At 52.9% G+C, this 22,049-nt stretch overlaps 1 protein-coding gene across 1 annotated transcript in view; it reads right to left on the minus strand.

Moving 5' to 3' along the window:
* Positions 1-15,180, minus strand: part of D2HGDH (D-2-hydroxyglutarate dehydrogenase) — a 37,126-nt gene extending 21,946 nt beyond the window's left edge. The window contains exons 1-5 of the mRNA XM_007943249.1: positions 14,805-15,180; positions 10,986-11,043; positions 9,190-9,329; positions 6,681-6,874; positions 5,843-6,011 (exon numbers count right to left, since the gene is read on the minus strand). Coding sequence (XP_007941440.1) covers positions 5,843-6,011; positions 6,681-6,874; positions 9,190-9,329; positions 10,986-11,043; positions 14,805-15,180 — 937 coding nt within the window. The remainder of the gene's footprint in view (positions 1-5,842; positions 6,012-6,680; positions 6,875-9,189; positions 9,330-10,985; positions 11,044-14,804) is intronic.
* Positions 15,181-22,049: the final 6,869 nt, after the last annotated feature.

Consider the following 22,049-nt stretch of genomic DNA (forward strand, 5'->3'; position numbering starts at 1 on the left):
GGGACAGGAGGATGGGGGGACAGGAGGGTGGGGAAAGGGCAGGGATAAGGAGGGGGTCTGGGGAGAGGAACATCAGCACTAGACAGGGCGCTCAGCATTCTGGGGGGCGCTCAGCATTCTGGGGTGCCATTCAGTGTTCCAGGGGGCTGCTCAGCATTCCAGGGGGCACTCAGTGTTTGGTGGGGGGCACTCAGTGTTGGGGGGTGCTCAGCATTCCGGGGGTACTTGGTGTTCTGGGGGGACACTCAGCATTCTTGGGGAGAGGCACTCAGCATTTTTAGGGGAGGCCACAAAGGAAGCTGGGGGAGGGGGAGGGACCAGGAGGAATACCAAAACACAGGGCCATGTCAGAGGCTGGATGAGCAGAGGAGCTGTGCAAACTGACCACCAGCTGGGCAACAGGGGAGGCATTGTGGCCCCTGGCAGAAGCAGGAAGTGGTTAGTGGAGAAGTGGGACCAAAGCCTGAGTAGAGCCAGGGGAGGGCGCTCTGTGCAGTGAAGAGAGCTATGCCACTTATTCCCATGTCTACTGAAAACAGGCTGCTGGACAAAAAAAAAAAAAAAAAATCAAAATTGAAGACCATCAAGAGAGAAAGGACATGGCAGGCTCAGCCAGGGGGTTGGCTCCACAGGGAGGCAGGGTTAGCAAGAAGCCTGCAGTCACCCTGCCCGGATGCCACAAGCCATGCCTGGAAGGTTTAGCCTTGGGCTTGCACAACGTGCTCCAGGTGAGGAATGTAACAGGAGACCCTCCCCTTAGGCATACGCACTCTGGATAAGGGTGAGCCAGACGTTAGCCTACCTCACCCCCCTGGAGGACTGCAGGGGAAGTTGTCTTAGTGGTGAGCAGAACAAGAGAAAAAAGAATGGGGATGAGAAAAATTTTCTACTGATAAATGGTGGCCACGGACCAACCCTTGTGCTGACTGCAGACTGGGTCCTCATCACCTGCCTGGTCCACAGAACCTCAAGGCCGTGAACTTGGTCTGCTTGCTTCCAGATCCACAGCCACCGGCAGAAACAAGTGTAAATCGTCCCTGGAGGAAGCACCTTCACCCTCAGCCTCTAGGAATCCCCACAAATAATTCTTCAACAGCAATGAGTTGCATAATATCAAAGATAACTAAGCACACAGGAAATGAGGCACCACGAGAGGAAGAAAAGCAGAAACAACAGACAGTAAAAACAGACCACACAGGCTTGAAAAATAGGGTCATCGTAGTGTAACACAGTTACATTATATTTAAAAATGCAGATGATAAGCTTGAAAAAGTAGTACTGCAAATTTGGCAAAGAACCAAATAAAACGTGCAGAAATGAAAACAATAATAATCAATACTAAAAATTCAAAGGACAAGAAGAAACCCTCAAGGATGGGTTTGGGGGTGTATGAAACACAGCAGAAGGCAGCATTCATGCAGCAGAAGACACATCAGAAGGAATGACCCAGATGCAACACAGAGTAAAAAAGAAAGAAATTACCAGGAATATATCCTAAGGAGGTGAGAGAGAGCGCACAGACAGACATATGCACACCTATGCTCATCGCAGCACAATTCACCCCAGCAAAGAGATGGAAACAACCTAAATGCCCATCAACGGATGAATGGATAACCAAATTATGGTACATGCACACAATGGAATACTATGCCACACTGAAGAACAATGAGGGATACACGAATCATCTCGCAACGTGGATGAACCTGGAGGACATTATGCTGAGTAAAATAAGTCAATTGTAGAAGGACAGGTACTGTATGAGCCCATTACTGTAAAAAGACAAAGAAGGGTTTGCTTGGGACACAGAACTCACTTTGTAGGTTACCGGGTCAGGGAGGGAAGAGGAGGGATTAATTTCGGGCTAGTTGGGGCCCACACACCGACGTGGGTAAGGGGAGGGATATACGGAAAGGAACTGTGACCACCATGACAACATTAGGAAATAGGAAAAGTTCAAATTGTGCACATAAGAGATAGACAACAGATGCTAATACCAACCAATGTGTCCACAATCCTGCATTACCATTAACACCAAACACCAGGCTACAGATAAACACATAAACACCTGAGAGGATCAGATGGGGGTCAGTGAACAGGAGTATACTCTAGACCAAGGATAGAGTCAACTGAGGCTAATCTTGCACAGACACCAGTGATACAAAATACCTGCAATCCTTACAGAAACAATAGAAGATAGAGTAATCCGTCACAAGCACTATGGGAGAGAGATCCAATAGATCTACCGGCTCAGGACCATAGAACCGGGGGACACCAGACTCAACTGGCACAACAAAATACATAAAAGCCTTGTTCCGCATCCTACATTGTTGAGTAGCGACTGGGGTCTTAAAAGCTTTCAAGCAGCCATCTAGGATGTAGCTAAGGGTCTCCTAGCGTTGGAAGGGAAGAAGAATACAAAAAAAAAAAAACACACACACACACACAAAACAAGGGCATTTAGAAGCAATCAGCCCTAGGACATGATGGCCCTTGAAACCAGAAGAACTAGATGGCGCCCAGCTACCAATGCCAACCACTCAGGAAAGGATCAAATCTGGAGATCCTGGATAGAGTGGGAGGAAAAATGTGGAACAAAATCCACAATCTCAATAATGACCAGAATTACTGGTCAGAAGTCTTGTAAGACCCCCAGTACTATGGCCCTGGAATACATTCTGCGCCTGGAATAAAACACACACCCAGGGGCTGGCTCTCAGCCCAGTAGTTAACAAGATGTACATGCAGACCACTCAACCCAGGATGATGCACCCACATACTCTATGGAAGTGCATCCCTTAGAGCAATGGACCACAGAGCACCAGACGACCCACATTCAAGCTGAGGAAATGCAGGACAAACGAGTGCATAAATACGAGGGGCACAGGGGAGGGTTACAGGGCAGGGAGGGGAGGAGACGTTAGGGTTGGACATGGAGAATGGGGAGTGAAACTAAATGTACACGTAATGTTGAATGTAAAACAAGCTTTTAAAATAAAAAAAAAAAAAGATGGGAAATACAGAAGGTTACGAGACAGGACAGACAGAAAGTTCTATCCTCTAATCACAGCCCCAAAGCAGAAGGATAAGGGGCCATGTTTAAGTGGCAATAGCTAAGAAGTTTCTGGAACTAATGAAAGATACCAATCCACGGATTTAAGAAATTCAACAAAGATAAAAAGAAATGAACACTCACATACAAAATTCTGAAAATTATCAAAGAGCAGAGATAAAGCAAAAATCTTTAAAGTGGCCAAACAACAAGAAATAACCAGAATACCTTCAAAGCAGCAGTGGTTAGATGGCAGCTGACTTCCTGACCAACCACAGTGGAAGCCTAAGGACTCTGGAATGTTCCCAATGGGATGGAAGAAAACACGTGTCAACAATGAGCATGACCCCAAAAGGACAACTTGATGCAAGAAGGAATGAAGAGCCAAGAAAGTGAGTCATGAAGCAAACACTATGATTAGACCAACCAACCAACCAAAAGCTAGAATCACAGCACAGGACAGCGGCAACAGGTCACTTGGGAGGTGGAAAAACGGACTTAAAATATTCTAAGAACCTTGAATCTTCCGGAAGGTCAATGTATTGATTGGGTTCGATCTAGTAAGTTAAGCACAGGAGTCCCTGGACGGTGGGACAGTTACCAGCCAAGCACATTCAGCTGCTGACCAGAGGTTGGGGGTTCAGGGCCACCCAGAGGCACCCGAGAAGAAAGGCCTGACAGTCAACCACTGAAAACCTTACGGAGAGGAAAGAAGGACAGATGGAAATGGTGGGGAAGGACACAGGGAGCGGTGGGGAGAGAGCCGCTACATCGTGTGGACTGCGATCAACATCACACAACAAGCAGTGTGTGTCATCAAACAGAAACCCAGTGCGCTCCACAAACTTTCACCCAAGTCACAATGAAACGTCAGGTAAGAAAGGAGGCCTTCAGCACAGCTCCACCCTGCCACGTACGAGCAGGGTCCACTCGATGGCCAGTGGGTTTTCAGGTAAGTGTGCCTGTTACACTTCTGAAGGAATGAGGGCTTGCTGGGTGTCATATGATAAACCCACTCAGACCAGGTGAAGACGAGAGAGGAGATGAAAAGAAACTGTGGCAGAAGTGAAGGGAGTGCATATAAGCTGGCATCTTAAACCGAGCTGTGAGCAGGGAGTGTACCCAAGAACCATGTATAGGGTTGGCAATGGTCCTACAAGTGTATTGGTGTGTTCTGTAAGAATTCCCAGGTGTATAGTAGAGCTGACAAGGGACAAGGTTGTAGTCACTTCTTGGTCACCGCCAGCTACCCAGAGGGACAGAGTAGTTGAACCTATGGGCTTGGGACCATAGTTGCAGGGGACAACTAACTCAATTGGCATAACATACTAAACAAAACATTGTTCCACCTCCTACTTTGGCAAGTACCGACTGCGATCTTAAAAGCTTGCAAGCAACCATCTAGATGCAACGATGAGTCTCTCCTCATCCAGAGCAAAGAAGAATGAAGAAAATCAAAGATTCATGACAACAATTATTCCTAGTGACTGGTATACCATGCGGTCCGCAGCCTATATGACTATGAGACCAGAAGAACTAGATGGTGCCTAGCTACCACTATCGGGAGCTCTGGTAGCATAGTGGCTAAGGCACTTGACTGCTAACCAGAAGGCTGGCGGTTCAAACCCACCAGCCACTCCTCGGAAGGAAGGTTGGGCAATCCTACTTCCGTAGTGATACTGCCTCGGAAACCCAAGGAGGGGTCGCTATGAGTCAGGGCTGACTCGACGGCACATAACAACAACAACAACAAGCTACCACTATCAACCACTCAGGGGGATCTATGTAGGAGATCCTAGATAGAGAGGGAGAACAATGTGGAACAAAACTCAAAGTCATTTGGGGAAAAAAAATGGGGGGACTAGTTTTGCTGGTCTGATAGAGCCTGATGGATCCCTGAGACTATGGCCCCTAGCTGCCCTTCAGGTCTAGAACTGAACCCACACCTGTGGCTTCCAGCCAAGCAAAAGGTAGGCATATGACTTGAACATTTACCTGAGGTAGATACACTCCTTGGAGAGAACAATCATGGGAGAAAGAAGGGCTGTTTATGCACCGGGAGACAGCTCGGGGGGCAGGAGTGCATGGAGGGATGGGACAGGGAAGAGGTAACTATGGGGAGGAAGTGGGAGGGGGCTGTTGCATTGTGGGAAATTGTAGTCAACATCATGAGACAAAGTGTATGTGAGCTGCTGTATGGAAAGTGAATTTGCTCTGTAAACTTTCACCCAAATCACAGTAAAATGGAAAAATAAAAAAATGAGCTGTGAGGGGAACTGAAGAACCCAAGATGGTGTTGGTCGGGACAGATGGCAGCAGGGCCACCTGCCAAGGTGACAGCCTTGACAGTGGACAGGGCACTTGTGGGGGTCCCCTTGCTCCTCAGAGGCAGCTGCTAACTACCCCTGGGAAGTCAACACACTGGTGCCATTGGTGTCATGCCAAATGGCAGCCTTTCTCTTGGCATCTCACTCTACAAGCCGTTGCAGTAAGAAAACGGAGCGGAAGAGGGGACTGAGACCTCAGTCCATTCCAGAATAAGGCATGTTCTGGCCAGACAGGAAAGGGGTCTGGCTCCAAGCCCACTCTTTGTGAACACGAAAAGGCCCCGTGCCCAGCCCTGTGCAAGGCTTCCAAGCAGGAACCCAGGAGCAACAGGGGCAGGCATGCCGTCCAGAGACACTCCTTCCATCCCTCCCTCACCAAGGCCACCTCCGACACCGAGCGTCCCCAGCACGGAGCTCCCGTGTCTCCCACACCTGCCGTCTCAGAGCTCAAACAAGGCAAACCCACCGAGAAAAGCCACGTTCACAGCCTTAGGCTTTGGCGGACACAGAATGGACACAGCGGTGATGACCCCCAGCGTGCCCTCCGACCCAATGAAGAGCTGCTTCAGGTCATAGCCTGTGTTGTCCTTCCGCAGAGAGGTCAGACAGTTCAGGATAGTGCCGTCTGCAAGCACCTGGCCAGGGACAAGGAAAAGGCACCTCAGATCTGATGCTGGCCTCCATCTTCCCCTGGGTACCCCTGCTCCTCAAGGCCAAGCCCGACGCAGCACCCTGTGCCAGCGACCCCTGGGTCTGGTTCAGAAATGCAACAGCCTGAGAGAAGGCTGCGGCAGGACCAGGGTCCCCAGTACCTGCGGAGAGCAAGGCCGCCCAGCCCCATCCCACTACAGGGAAGCCTCTGAAGCAAGGCAGACGCCTGGCGGGCAGAGCAGGCAGGGTAGTGATGCGCAGTGTCCTCCCAGCCCTGACTCCTCAGCCCTCAGACAGCAGGGCTTCTCCTGGTCTGGAGCCTGAGTGTCACTCACTGTCCCTTCCATCAGACTCACTGATCAGCTTGTAAGGAGGAGCAGGCTGGCTAGAAATAAGGCCACCAGCAGCCCAGGAGGCAGCAGGTAGAGGGAAGCAGGCAGTCTGTCAAGGCCTGGCCACAGACCTGGACAGAAAGCTCTACCCTCAGAAACCACACAGCAAGGCAACCAAGGGCAGATGCAACACCCGGATAAGACCCTCTAAGAGCTAACCACTGTGGGTCAAGTCAGGGCTCATCCCACCTGGGGACGCTGAGCACAATGTGGCTGCATGGCTGCAGGCAAGGTGCTGGCAGGTGCTGGCATCACACTCACCACCTCCAGGCCCAGGACCGTCCCGTGCAGCGAGCCGTATCGCAGGACCCGCAGGCCGCCTGCATTGGTGGCCACGTTTCCCCCAATGTGGCAGCTGCCCTTGGAACCCAGGTCCAGGGGCATGATGAAGTCACGGTCCTCCAAGTACTGGCTCAAGTCCTCCAGGACACACCCAGCCTGGCACACCAGGACTCCTGCAATGGCACCAGGGCACTGAAGACCCTGGGGTGAGGGGACCCTGCTGGACAAGCCCACCCTGGGGCCCTATGGGTGCAGACCCCTCACAGGGCACCCACCAGGACCTCTGCACCAGGGCCACTGCAGACCCCAGGACAAGAGGACCCTGCTGGATGAGACCACCCTGGGGCTCTAGGGGTGCAGACCCCTCACAGGGCACCCACCAGGACCCCTGCATCAGAACCACTGCAGACCCCAGAGTGAGGGAACCCTGCCAGGTGAGCCCACCCTAGGTCCCTAGGGTACAGACCCTGCAGAGAGCATTCACTTGAGGAACCGTGCAGGGGACTGGGAATGCATCCCACCCCTCGCCCAGAACAAAAGCATCTAGACTTATGCCCCACCTTTAATGAGAGACTGAGGGTGGGGGTTGGGGTGAGGGTGAGGGTGAGGCAGCAAGAGAAGAAAAAACTTCACATACATGTGTGCACACACATGCACATGCACACTCATGCACGCACACACACTCACCTTAAATGATTACAGGGATGAGAGAAGGTAAGACAGCAAGAGAAAAGAGCATGCACATGTGAGCACACACGTGAGTACACATGCCCACACATGCACACAAATGCACCTTTAATTACAGGGATGAGAGAGAGAGGGTGAGGATGCAAGAGAAGAAAAAGCTTCATACACACACATGTGCATCACACACACATTCACTCATATGCATGTGTACACGTGCACATACACATGTGCATGTGTGTACATATATACATGCACAAGTGCATACAGATATGCACATACATGTGTGCACATGCACACATGTACATCAGCACATGGACATACATAGACACAGGCACATGCACATACACAGTATGCACACATACACACAGTAGCACACACATACACATTCATACACACTGGCGCACACATGCACATGGGCACACACATAAACACAGTGGCACATGCACATACAAATGCACACACATAAACACACAGGCACACACATATACATAGTATGCACACATATACACATTGGCATATGCGCATAGATATGTGCAGACACGTGTGCATGTGCACACATGCATATACACATATGCACACATACAGTAGCACATGCACACGGGTATACACACATACATAGGTGTGCATCCATTAAAAACATACACATGCATTTACACTGATGCACATGTGTGCACACACGCACATGTGTGCGCACATGCACATTGCTACATATGTGCACATACACGTGTGTGTGCACATGCACACACGTGTGTTTACAGAAGGGATGATATGGAGCAATGGCTCTTACCTAGGGGCAGCTCTGCCCCTGGGAACAATGGCAACGTCTGCAAACGTTTTGGTCTCACTGCAGGTGTTCCTGGCATGTAGTGAGTGGGGGCCGGGATACTGTCCAACATCCTAGGACAGTGCCCAGGACCGGCCCCCAACAAAGAACAACTGGACACTCACAAAGCTGAGGAAGCCTGCTGCAGGGACATACCGCTATGTTGCATGGACGGGGAGCCCCACTTTTGCAGCATTTGTTTATGCCGTCACACCTCCAGAAAGGACTGATGGACACACAACACCTGCACTGGAAGATATGTTGGCCACAAGCTGGGCCATCCCCCTTCAGTCCAAGCCCACAGTAGGAACCATGCAAATGACTAATTGCACATACACATACACACATGTACACACACACACCAAGCATGTGCACGTCAGGCACATGTACACACACGCCAGGCACACACACATGCCAGGCACATCCACACGTCACATCAGGTATGCATACACGCATGTACACACACACCAAGCACACACGTCAGGTGCACACACGTGCCAGGTACACACAGCAGGTACACATGCATACATGTACACACACATGCCAGGCACACGTGCAGACCAGGTACATGCACACATCCAGCACATGCACATGCCAAGCATGCATACACACATCTATACGCACATGCCAGGCACACACACACATCAGGTATATGCACACATCCAGCATGTGCACACACCAAGCATGCATACACACATTTGCATGCACATGCCAGGCACATGCACATGCCAGGCATGCATGCACACCAGGCACATGCACATGCCAGGCACACACATGTACACATGTACCAGGCACACACATGTACACACACCAGGCACGCTCACACACCAGGCATGTGCACATGTCAGGCACGTACACATCAGGCATGCACACATGCCAGGCGCACATACACTCAAGCACACGCACACACCAGGCATTCACTGCCAGAGCTGGCCCCACCAGTGTGAGCGTGTGCAGACAGGCGGGCAGTGGGCTTACCAGACACACTGTGGAAGTGGACCACCTGGTTCATGAGGGACGTGGAGAGGACAATCTCATCAAAGACGGGGACACTGCCCCCCACCATGCCCGTGTTGCCCCCCTGTGGGGTCACCGCTAGGTTCCTCTCATGGCAGTACCTAGGTGAGCACAGGGCTGTCAAGGTCTTGTCCCCACCACATGGGACGCACACTCACAAGAGTAATCAGGCCAGCACAGGCCCTGCTGGAGTGGGACACACCCCTCACCCTTTTCCCCTCTCCCGTCAGCGCCCCCTTGCAGTAGTCCCCTGCCCTCAGTCCCCTCCCTCCTCAGTCCCAGCTGCGTGTTTGTGTCCTTCACCCAGTCCCCGTCTCTTGGACAGTGCATTGTGTCATCCACTCTGCCAGGTTCCAACTTTGCAAAGCCTGAGAGGGAGCCATCCAGCAACTGAGAACCTGGGAGCTGGTGCGTTCAGGCCGGAAAGGCTGTGCTGACACGCAGCCAGGGGGGCTCCAGGAACAGAGGTGCCCGAAGCTGCTCATAAAGCATCAAGGACAATGACCTCACAGCAGGTTTCAGCAGGCATGTGGGAGGTGGGCACGTGGGGGGAATGTTCCTAGGGTGCAGTAACTTAGACGCAAAGTGCTGAAGAGGAAGAAATGGCCGCTGCTGCTCGGTGGACACAGAACAAACTACAACGGCAACACTGCAGAAACCGTGACGAGGGCAGCAGGTGCCTGGGGGTCTAGAGGAGGCAGGCGCATGAACGGGGGCACGGGTACTTTCAGGGCAGAGAAAGGACTGCGTGTGGCACTGTGATGGTGGCACGTGACATGATACATTTGTCAAAACCTGCAGCACTCTGGGACAGAGAGTGAAGCTGGGAGAACCTGTGGACCAGAGTAATGAGGATGTATCAGCATGTGTTCAGTGGCTGTAACAAACATGCCACAGCAACACAAGGAGGCACGCAGTGTCAGGGGGATGAGGAACTCCCCACATTTCCTGTACAATTCTGCAAACCTACACCTGCTCCAAAAAGTAAAATCTATTCAAGGAAGGTCTATTAAAAAAAAACGACCACAACATAGGTGATAGAGGGATGGCACTTAAACACCCACAGTCGGAAACAGCACGGAGAAGACGCAAGCCCAGAGCCCTCCGTGGCTCTCCCGGGGGCTGGGGGACAGAACCCTCCATCTTTGATGGTTTCTAAAGGAGTCCTGGGGCGCAGTGGTTAAAGTGCCCAGCCACTAACGAGAAGGTCAGTGGTTGGAACCCACCAGCGGTTCCTTGGGAGAAAAGACCTAGGGATCCATTTCCATGAAGATGACAGCCTTGGAGACCCTGTGAGCAGTTCCACTCTGTCCTCTAGGGGTGCTGTGAGTCGGAATGGACTCCGACCACAGCAGTGGGTGTGGTTGGGACTTTGCTTCCGTGAAGACTGACAGTTCCACCCTGTCCTCTAGGGGCGCTGTGGGTCAGAATCAACTCCACAGCACTCAAGGACAACATGGTTTCTAAATTTTCTACAATGAACATAATCAGGGGAAAATGACCTTGGAGATAAAAGGTCTGTTTCTGCCACTGACAAAGTCCTCTTGGGTCCCTTTCAGGCTGGGAGGAGGGTTGGCGCCTCCCCCCCCAGAGATGGGAGACACTTTCAGGACAGCCTCGGAGGGCAGCCATGCTGGAGCATCCTGCCTGTCTTCCATCACCGCCACCCCTCGGTCTGTGTCCCCCCCATGGCCACGACACAGGAAGCCCACGAGCCAGTGCGGGGTGCAGTGGGCGGGCAGCCTCCCTCCCATTACCTGAGTATCCGCGACACCTCCTCCGTCGTCCGGGGCTTCAGCAGTACTTTGCTGCGGCCTGTGACAGAAAGGCCAGTTGGCACAGGCCACAGCCCACTGACAACAGAGAAGGAGGCAGCCAGCACCTGGACTCCTCGCCCGCCCGCCCGCCGTGCATAGATGCCAGTGCCTTCTGCAGAGGCAGGAAGGAATTCAAGTGTGGCCAGCACCAGCACCACAAAGTGACACAAGTGGCGCAGCACAAGAAGGGTCAGGGTGCCCTGCTCGCCCAGGGCCAGCAGCGTCGTGACAGGCAGCAGAGGGCAGGGCTGGGCAGCCTAGGAAGGCTGAACCAGCCGCAGACGCAAGAGCACAGCTGTCCGGGCCGACCGGACATGAAGGGACAGAGGGCCCGGGAGCCACAGCTAAGTTCCGCCTCTTGTTATACTGTGAACACAATAAAATCTGGAGGCTGTGTCAAAACAAAAAAGCAGCAGCAGACTTGCATGCCAGGCTCTCACGCGTTTAACCCGCACGGCGTCCCTCACTGTGGTCCCACTGTGGGGCGGGGCTGAGGCTCACCTGCCTACCATCACCCAGCATCAGTGGCCAGGCCACAACTGGGACCCAGCGAGGCTGACGCAGGTGGACACCCTGCTGCTGCTCTAGGCCTCCTGGCCTGTGTGCACAACACTATAAATGCCAGTGGGGGGAGGGGGCCCTCTCCGCAGGCCTTCCCTCCATCGCAGGACACTGCAGGTGAAGACCAGCCACGGCGTCTCCGCCTCCTGGCAGCTGAGGAAGCGGCCTCATGACCTCAGCCAGCTCTGAATTCCACTCACCCTCTTGCTCCAGATTTCTGCAGTCCTCCTACACGTTGTCGTCTCCAGACCTCGCTTTGTTGGGTCTGGAGCTTTGCCGAGAGCTTCCCGCAACCTCAGGTCATCACAGCCCTTACGGTACTGGGGCAGCCTATCTCTCACTCACCCCTTTGTGGGGGCTCTAGGTCCAGCCTGAGGACCTGGGTGTCCAGCCATGCCCAGGTCCCCCATGTTTAAATACGTCATTTTGTCATAAACTGCCCCCCTTTGACCTCCCCTCTACATCACAGCAAGAATGCTGCACTGACCCTTGAAATTGTGGGAGGAAGCGTGTTACCTGTTAGCACCACCTGGGGGCAGAACACAGGTGTTACTGAGGTGCAGTGAGTTCCTTGGCATGGCTTTTCTAGCCAAAGTCTTAGTAACGCCCACCAGATTACTGGGTGGGACCATGCAAATGAGGTATGTAGAACTCTGATGTTGGGATTGGTTAGTTTTGTCACTCTGCCAGGCTTAAAATGAGCCTTCACAGAGGCAGGAAAGAGATCCCACTGCCATCGGGAGAAAAGCGCTAGAGGTGAAGCAGGGCGCGTCTCTGGACCTGAGGTCCCTGCACTGCATCTCGCCAGCACAGATGCCCAGCAGAGAGACACCCCGCTGAGGGACGGTGGCAATGAACCAAGAGGCAGGAGACAGAGTGGCAGGCTTACCTGGCCCACAGTGCCGTTGGGCAGGAGCCTTGCTGGCATAGTTGGGTGCATGTAGATGTACCTACTGGCAGAGCTAAAAGAGCGTTGTAACGCTTGGCCAAGCAGGGCAGAGGCCAGGCCGAGAGGCCAAGGGCCAGAGAGGCGTGACTGAGGGCACAGCAGAGGGGAGACTGTCCTGATCAAAGAGCTGTATCCTGAGCACGTTCCTAAACTTGAGTTGGAGCCCGTTACTTTCCTAATAAACCCCATAATCCTGAGTATTGACTGTGAGGTCTGTGTAGCCATTGCAATGAATTATGGAACCCAGTAGAGAAGTAGTGGGTGCTGTGGGAGGGATGGCTGGTGTCAGGGTTGGTAAAAGGCTGGAGGGTGGCAGTATGTCTGGCCTCATAGGAATAAGCCTTGTGCTGATGGTGATTCTGCCTTCCTCTTGGGAAGTTGGAGGAGGCCAGAAGATGCCGCCTCCACGCCCTTTTTGCAGTTACTAAATATTTTAACAAAAGGGGGTGCTGGTCCAGGAGGTGAGACCTACAGTGCCGGAGCCTGGGATGGTATGCCCACTGGGCTAGGGGGATGGGCAGTGGCCTGTCAGTGTCTCACATTTTACCTCAGGAGCAATAGTGAAGTGGATGGTGGCCCCAAAAAACGGAACGTCCACCCCAGAACCTGTGAAAACCTGACCCCAGAACCCTTAGATGCGACTGAGTCAAGGACCTGGAGATAAGGTCCTGGGTTATCGAGCAGGCCTGGAATCCAGGGATGAACTGTGTCCCCCAAATGCATGTCAACTCAGCTGGACCATGACTCAGTGTTTGGCAGCTGAGTAATGATGCAGTCACCCTCCTCTGTGCAATCTGATGTGTCCAGTCCTGATACACTGTGAGGGGAGTTCCCTGGGGTGTGGCCTGCATCACCTTTAATCTTACAAGAGATCAAAGGAGAGAGAAGTGAGCAGAGAGGGCGGGACCTCAGTACCACCAAGAAAGAAGAGCTGAGCACAGTGTAGCCTGTGGACCTGGGGCCCCTGCACTGAGAACCTCCTACACTCAGGGAAGACTGACGCCGGGACACATGGAGATCTCCGAGGAATGCCGGGCCCACAGCTGTTCAAAGGAGACAAGGACCTTCCTCCAGACCTGACTGCGAGAGAAAGCCTTCCCCTGGAGCTGGCACCCTGAGTTCAGTGTAGCCTCTTAAACCATGAAAGAATCCACTCCTGTTTGTTAAGGTCATCTGCTTGTAGTATTCCTGTCACACACAGCAGGACTAGAGCACTAAGCCAGCATCCTTACAGAGACACAGAGAAAAAACACAAGGAAGAGCAGGGAATGGCCATTTATGGGGGAGGCAGAGACCTATGACGCAGCCACAGCCAAGGGGCGCCCAGAGCCACAAGAAGCCAGAAGGATCCTCCTCTAGAGCCGGCCGAGGAAGCCCAGCCCTGTGCACACCCTGCTTTACAGGCTGCTAGCTTCCAGAAGCACAGACGTCACCCTGAGGACTAGGGTGCACCAAGCCAAGTCCGTATTTCAATCAACCCACACACGTGAAAGCTGGACAACGAATAAGGAAGACCGAAGAAGAACCGATGCCTTTGAGTTGTGGTGCTGGCAAAGAACGCTGAGAGTACCACAGACCGCCAGAAGAACTAGCAGATCTGTCCCGGAAGAAGTGCAGCCAGAATGCTCCTTGGAAGCGAGGGTGGTGAGACAGTCTCACCTACTGTGGTCATGTTGTCAGAAGGGACCATTCCCTGCAGAAGGGTGTCATGCTCAGTACAGTGGAGGGTCAGCGAAGACGGGGAGGGCCCGCCACGAGACGGCCGACACAGGGCTGCCACGCTGGGCTCAAGCACAGCAAGGATTCTGAGGCTGGCAGGACCCGGCGGTGTCCCGTTCCATTGTAACGGGACTCACTAAGAGTCCAGACCAACTCAATGGCACCCACCAACAAAGGCTCCCACAACTGCGAGAGGACGGGACTCTTCAGTTTAAACCACCCAGTTGGTGGTCCGTTGTTAGGGCCACCCTGTGACTAAGACAGAAGCTGGGGACTGACACGCCCATCAGAGCACCATATGCCACCGACAGACAACTGCAGGTTTTCTTTGCTGAACACTTTGGTTTTTGGTTTGGGTTTTGGCTTTAACCACACAAGGCAGCTTTACTTCAAAGGCACAAGAGGTGCTCACAGAGCAAGCCCTTTAGCTAGACGAAAACCAGACGGTCAAGCCTAGCTCCCCAGCCCCGCCCACCTCCTCCTCTCTTTGCCTCCTCTCCCAGGTAGGCGGGCTGGCAGTCCCGGCCTACCTCGCATAGTCCTCAGCCAGTCCACGTTCACAGCTGCCAGCTCCTCAGCGCCGGTGACAACCCTGCCAGGGAGGATGAGCTCAAAGGCGGCCAGGTCCTCCTCAGACACCACGGCAAAGGGCAGACGCTGCACAGGGTAGCGTTCCGTGGTCAGCGGCACATCATCTGGGTGGGAGGAAGCTGAGGAACAGCCCCTGTGGGCGAGGGGGCTGGCCCCCTGGACACCCCAAGGGCCACCGGGCCGCCTCCTCTGCTCCACAGTGGCCCCTGGTGCACACACGGTCCTCACCGGGACGTGGGGATGGCCCTGCTGCCACCAGCCTGGAGCAGCCCTGAAGAGCCAGGCCGGCCACCTGGGCAAGAGATGAGGCCACATGGTTCCGTCCTGAAAAACAAGTCATGGGGAACTGCAGCTCCGGAATGTGATAGGGTCCCCACACAGGGGACACCCAGACACAGGTGTGTGTGGCAACCACCCCACCTCCAGAGTGCAGGAAGGGACAGGATGCCATGCAGCAGATGTTCGGGGCGAAGGGGGCGGAAGGCTGCAGGACACAGGGTCCTGCAGGGGACAGGCTCCTAGGATGCCATGGGGTCCTGGGGGTACAGGGCCCTGAGGAGGTTGAGGCTCTGGAGGTGCTAGAGGGGCACATGGGGTCCTAGGGGTATAGGGTCCTGGGGGATGCTGGGTCCTGAGGGTGCGGGACCCTGAGGAAGCCAGGGCTCTGGGGGAGGTGCTGGGTGCTGGAGGGACGCAGGGTCCTGGAGGTACAGGGCCTTGGAGAAGCTTGGGGCTCTAGCCGTCATGTGGGGTCCTGGAGGCGCAGCAGCCGGGAGGGTGTGCCCTTGCCCTGCCTGGCTGCAGGGTCCACGCTGGAGAGCTCCCTGTGCACCTGTGACCATTGCTGGCTCTCTGGGGTTTCAGTTTAACATTTAGAAACAGTTCCTCTCCCCTCGGGATGAAGACAGCTGGGATTTAAGGGAGTAGGGAAGGGACATCGGCCTTCAATATTGTGTTGGTGAAGATATAACTTGGAGAACAAAACCACTGTAGCAGTCAAGCAACTCACATGAATTTTTTGGTTTCCCCTCAAAAAAAAAAAAACTCACTGCCATCGAGTCAGACTTGACTCATAGCAACCCCTCCTTGGGTTTCCGAGGCAGTATCACTACAGAAGTAGATTGCCCAATCTTCCTTTCGAGGAGTGGCTGGTGGGTTTAAACTGCCGGCCTACTGGTTAGCAGTCAAATGCTTTAGGCACTACGCCACCAGAGCTCCCTTTTTCGTTTCTCAGTGTACATTAAAGTGATGTTTATACTTTACTGTAGTCTACTCAATGTGCAATTGTTGTTGTGTTGTTGTTGTTAGGTGCCATCGAGTCGGCTCCAACTCATAGCAACTGTACGGACAGCAGAATGAAACACTGCCCAGTGCTGTGCCGCCCCATGATCCTTGCCATGCCCCAGCCCATCACTGCAGTGACTGTGTCAGTCCATCTCATTGAGGGCTTTCCCCTTTTTTGTTAACCCTCCACTTAACCAAGCATGATATCCTTCTCCAGGGACTGGTCCCTTCTGACAACATGACCAAAGTAGATGAGACAAAGTCTGGCCATACTCGCTTCCAAAGAGCATTCCAGCTGCACTTCCTCCAGGAGAGATGTTAGCTCTTTTGGCAGGCAGTTTTCTTCTCCAACACCACAACTCAAAAGCGCCAACTATTCCTCCTTCTTCCTTATTCACTGTCCAGCTTTCACATGCATGTGAGGCAATAGAAAATACTATGGCTTGAGTTAGGCACACCTTAGTCTTCAGAGAGTCATCTTTGCTCTTCAGCACTTGAAAAAGGTCTTTTGCAGCAGATTTGCCCAGTGCAAAACATTGTTTGGTTTCTTGACTGCTGCGTCCATTGGTGTTGATGGTGGAACCAAGTAATATGAAATCTTTGACAACTTCAATCTTTTCTCCATTTATCGTGATCCTGCTTATTGGTCCAGTTGTGAGGATTTGTTTTATGTTGAGGTGTAATCCATACTGCAGACTGTAGTCTTTAATCTTCATTGGTAAGTGCTTCGAATCATCTTCACTTTCAGCAAGCAAAGTTGCATCGTCCACCTACTGCAGGTTGTTAGTGAGTCTTCCTCCAATCCTGATGCCACGGTCTTCTTCATATAGTCCAGCTTCTTGGATTATTTGCTCAGCGTACAGATGGAATAAGTATGCTGCGAGGAACAATCCTTACGCACTCCCTCTCTGACTGTAAACTGTTACCCGAGCCGCCAAGGGAAACGCTAAGCTGACATCGAGCAAGATGGTGAAAAAGGAAGGACCCTTATTTGTGTTGACACTCAGCTCTGTGGATTCCCATCCAGTGACTGAGCCCTGAACAAAGGCCACGCAGGGGTTTTATAAGTTTTTGTTTCCAGGGTTTTTGGGGTGTGGGGTGATTGGTTACTTTCTAAAAGACGCAAGCCGGCAAGTATTCAGAAACAGAAGCGTGCACAGCTGGAAGATGTGGGAAAAGGGGGAGGGAGTGCCTGTTAGGGGGTTTCCACCCTCTAAGTTTCCTTTTCTCAAAATTGGGTGTGTCCTGCCTCAAAACCATGCAGTATCTCCTTGCTCTGCTCGAACGAAAGCATCTTGGTCTCTATACCAGTTCCTCATGAGCACAATTAAGTGTTCTAGAATCCCCATTCTTCTCAATGCTATCCATAATTTGTTATGATCCACACAGTCCAATGCTTTTGCATAGTCAATAAAACACAAGTAAATAACTCTCTAGTATTCTTTGCTTTCATCCAAGATCCATCTGACATCAGCAATGATATCCCTCATTCCACGTCCTCTTCTGAATCCAGCTTGCATTTCTTGAAGTTCTCTGTCAATATACTGCTCCAACTGTTTTTGAATTATCTTCAGCAAGATTTTACTTGTGTGTGATATTAATGATATTGCTCAGTAATTTCCACATTCTGTGGGATCACCTTTCTTTGAAATGGGTACAAATATGGATCTCTTCCAGTCAGTTGGCCAGGTAGCTGTCTTCCAAATCTCATGGCATAGTCAAATGAGTGCCTCCAGCGGGACATCCGTTTGTTGAAACATCTCAATGGGTACTCTGTCAGTTCCTGGAGCCTTGTTATTCACCAATTCCTTCAGTGTAGCTTCGACTTTTTCCTTCAATACAATTGGTTCTTGATCATGTGCCACCTCCTGAAATGGATGAACATTGACCAATTCTTTTTAGTACAGTGACTCTGTGTCTTCCTTCCATCTTCTTTGGATGCTTCCTGCATCATTCAATATTTTGCCCACATAATCTTTTCATATTGCAACTCAAAGCTAAAATTTCCTCTTCAGTTCTTTCAGTTTGAGAAATGCCAAGCGTGTTCTCTTCTGGTTTTCCAACTACAAGTCTTTGTACATTTCATTATAATTGACTTTGTCTTCTCGAGCTGCTCTTTGAAATCTTCTATTCAGCTCTTTGATCTTGTCATTTCTTCCATTTTGTTTTAGCTACTCTCCATTCAAATGCAATGTTCTGGTTCCCTAGTGCCGCTCTGACAAGAGTATACCACAAATGGGATGGCCTTAACAAACAGGAGTTCACCCTTACAATTTGAAGGCTTTAAGTCCAAATTCAAATTGCCAGGCTCTAGGGGCTGTGTGAAAGCCCCTTAACCTTTTGGACTTTAGCTCTGCCTCTTACTTCTGGCCCACTAAAGCTAGAGGCATTTCTTCACTCAGGCAGCTAGTGGCTGCTGAGGCTAACAAGCCCAAGATTGACAAATAAAATGGCACTGTCCAGATTTTACCAAACCACACAGCAGGCCATTGATTTAAGTCCATTGAAAGTCCCAGGATCAGTACAGCATGGCAGGCTACTGAACAACAACACGGCTACATGCAGGGTACAAGCAGGCCATAAGGTAGAGACCATTCCCAAAGCTGTTTCTTATATACAGGAAGCAGACCACATACACAAAGGCAGCTACTCAGCTGCTCACAATAGATTCCACCATGGAGATGATTATCAGTCTCATCATGGGGAATACTACAGTCAGCTGCCCAGCCACTCAACCAAGCCTAGCCAACTTGACACACAAACTTAACCACCACAGGCAAGTTTCAGAGCCTCTTCTGACACCCATTTTCTTCCTTTCCTTTTTAATGATTTTTTTGCTTTCTTCATGGATGTTGCTCTTGATGTCATCCCACAATTCCTCTGGTTTTCGGTCACTGGTGTTCAATGCACCCATTTATGCATTCCATTTCATTTTTGACAACTTCCAATTTTTCTAGATGCATACATCATACATTCCATGTTCCAATTACTAATGCATGTTTGCAGCTGTTTCTTCCCATTTTGAGTTGCGCCACATCAGCCAGTGAGGTCCGGAAAGCATTACTCCATCCACATCATTACTCTGGGGAGGCAGCTCTTCCCCAGTCCTATTTTGAGTGACTTCTGACCTCAGGGGCTCATCTTCCGGCACTGTATTGGACAATGTTTCAGGGCTATTCAAAAAGTTGTCCAGTAATATATCAGACAGTGTTTCACTGCTATTCGTAAGGTTTTCACTGGCCAGTTCTTCGAGAAGTGGATGGCCCCTTCCTTCTTCTGAGTCTGTCAGTCTGGAAGCTCCACTGAAACCTGTCCACCATGGGTGACTCTACTGGTATTTGAAATACTGGTGGCATAGCCTCCAGTTCCACAGCAACACGCCAGCAACCACCATACGACAAGCGGACAGACAAGTGGTGAGGTGTGCAATAGGATGATGGAAGTTTCCAGTACTGTGAGGATCACCAGAATGGGACACAGAGACACTAAGTGAGGGCATGCCGTTGGAAAAATGGCACCTACAGACTTGATGGAGGAAGGGTTGCCACAAACCTTCAAGCAATCAAGAGAAGCTGAATACAACACGGTCGGCCTATGCTGACTAGTCCATAGGCTCCCAGAAGAACCAACAGTTCTGTCCTGGACCAAGTACAGCCGTAATGGTCTTGGAGGAAGGCTCTCCTCCTTCGGACCTAGTATCATAAGGCACCTTCCCTGGCGAAGGCTACCACCCCAGGTAACGTGAAGGGAAGGAGGAAAGGGGAAGGCCCTCAAGGAGCTGCACTGACACGGTGGCTGCAATCACGGACTCAGGTACAGCAAGGATGGCGGCCCTGGCACAGGACCGGGGCGGTGTGTCGTTCCGTTGTAGGAACTGGGTCGCAGCGAGTCGGAGCTGACTCAGCACGCAACGACAACAAAGGGCGGGACACTCGCAGGGCGCCCTGCCGGGGGACCTCAGCCGGGCGCCCATGGCCCTGCAGAGCCACCTGCCTCCCCGTGAACATGAGGATGGGGACCGACTGAAGCCGCAGCCCGGCTGCGACCTCCCACATCCACGGGCCTCGAGGTGCCGGTAAGGGGCTGCAGGACGCGGGGACCCCTCGCTTGCGGCCGCGCGGCCTGAGAGCGCGCGCACGTCCTGCGCTGTCACGTGACGACGCAGCCGGCGGGTCCGGCAGATCTCCTTCCTGGGAGGGCGGCACCTGGGCCCCACCCGCTTCCCAGACCCTTGGGCCCGAACCACCGCCCCCCGCCCGCGCCCGGCGGCCGCGCGCACGCACTCACGTCCGCGTCCCTGTCCCCAGCGGCGCCGCAGGCCTCGCGCCGGCTGCACCAGAGTGGGCGGGGCGAGCGGACTGAGCCTGCGCCATGGAGCCCCGCCTCCGGCCCAGGTCCCGCCCCCGCCTCCAGCTCAGGCTCCGCCCCTCCCGCCTCCGGCCTAGGCCCCGCCCCCTGTTCCCGGACGCACTCAGCCCAGGCTCGAACCTTGCCCCACTCCTTGCCCAGACTTTGCTGGGCTGTGACCCGCCGGGACAGCGCGGCCTTAACCTGGGGTTTGTGCACTCGCCTGGTCTCAGAGGCGCCTCCCCGCCTCCTGTAGCCGCGCAGCGCGGCCCCGCGGTCTCTGGCCCCACGGGCCGACCCGCAACAGCTCCTGCAGCTGCGCGTCCTCCCCAACCGGGAGCGGGCTTCACTTGGAGGAGTCAGTTCCGGCCCAGGACCCCAGGGTCTCCTCGGACCGGGCCCCTCCGGCCCGTCCGCACGCCCCTGGGCCGGGCTCCGGCCTGTCTCCGGCCAGGCCCTGCGAGAGAGATGCCCACGCCTTCCCCGCCCGTCCGTCCTTCGCTCCTGCGCGATCCGAACCCCAAATCAGCATCACACCCCCTCGGGAGCCAGCGAAGCCCGGAGCCTTGACTCCCAGCTCCTGGTCCGTCCTCGGAGCTCCGGGAAGCGGCCATGGTGGCCGAAGTAGTGTCTGTCCTCAGCTAAGTCCCAGCCCCATTGAGCCTGAGGCTTGGGTTCCCAGCCACACCCCCACCTCAGAGACTGCGCCTTCTCCTCTGCGCTGAGTCCCAGCTCGGGCCTCCTCCCCAGCTACTCCTCTGAGCTCCCAGCCTTGATGTGGTTCCCCCCACTTCCTGCAACCATCACCTGGGTGACCTTGTTTGCCTCGGCCCAGTAGTTACCCAAAACTCTTCAAGTGACTAACGTGCCCCTCCAATTCTCATTGACAGTCCCTGGTCTGAGGAGAGGGTTCCTGCCCCTCCAGTCCTATTACAAATTCAGTGAGTGGATGGGAGTGGTTTCTGTGGAATGTTAGGGGTTGAACTGCATCCCCCAAAATGCTGAAGTCCTAGCCCCCAACACCTGTGAAGGTGGCTTTGTTTGGAAATAGGGTCTTTGAAGATGTTCTCAGTTGACACGAGGTCACATTGGAGAGGGGGTCATCCTTTTTTAATTGTAGTGAACATGTAAACATCAAAGCACAGGCTAACTCAACAGTTTCCATGGGTCTAATTCAGTCAATCATCCCACGCACATTCAAGCCGTGCAATCGCCCGTGAGAACCTTTCCAGAGTCCATCAACATAAACTCAATGCCCACTAAGCTACAGCCTCCCTTTCCTCCTCCCCACCTCGGTAGATCAACTTTGGTTTCTGTGTATCTGCTTAGCTCATGTAAGTGGGAGCATGCAAGATTTGTTCTTTGGTGACTGTTCCCAAGGTTCTTCCATGTTGTGGCATGTAAGTGGTGTGTTCTCAAAAAAGGAGACACATAGACAGGAGTGACATCATGACACCACAGCTTCAAGCCAGGAAGCCACCTGGAGCCACCAGAGCTGATAGAGAGGCTGGGACAGGTCCCCCTGATTTTGGACTCCTGAGAACTGTCCCAGA

Source organism: Orycteropus afer, unplaced genomic scaffold (assembly GCF_000298275.1).
Source record: "Orycteropus afer afer isolate SDZICR_OR568_19922 unplaced genomic scaffold, OryAfe1.0 scaffold00006, whole genome shotgun sequence".
Lineage (NCBI taxonomy): Eukaryota > Metazoa > Chordata > Mammalia > Tubulidentata > Orycteropodidae > Orycteropus > Orycteropus afer.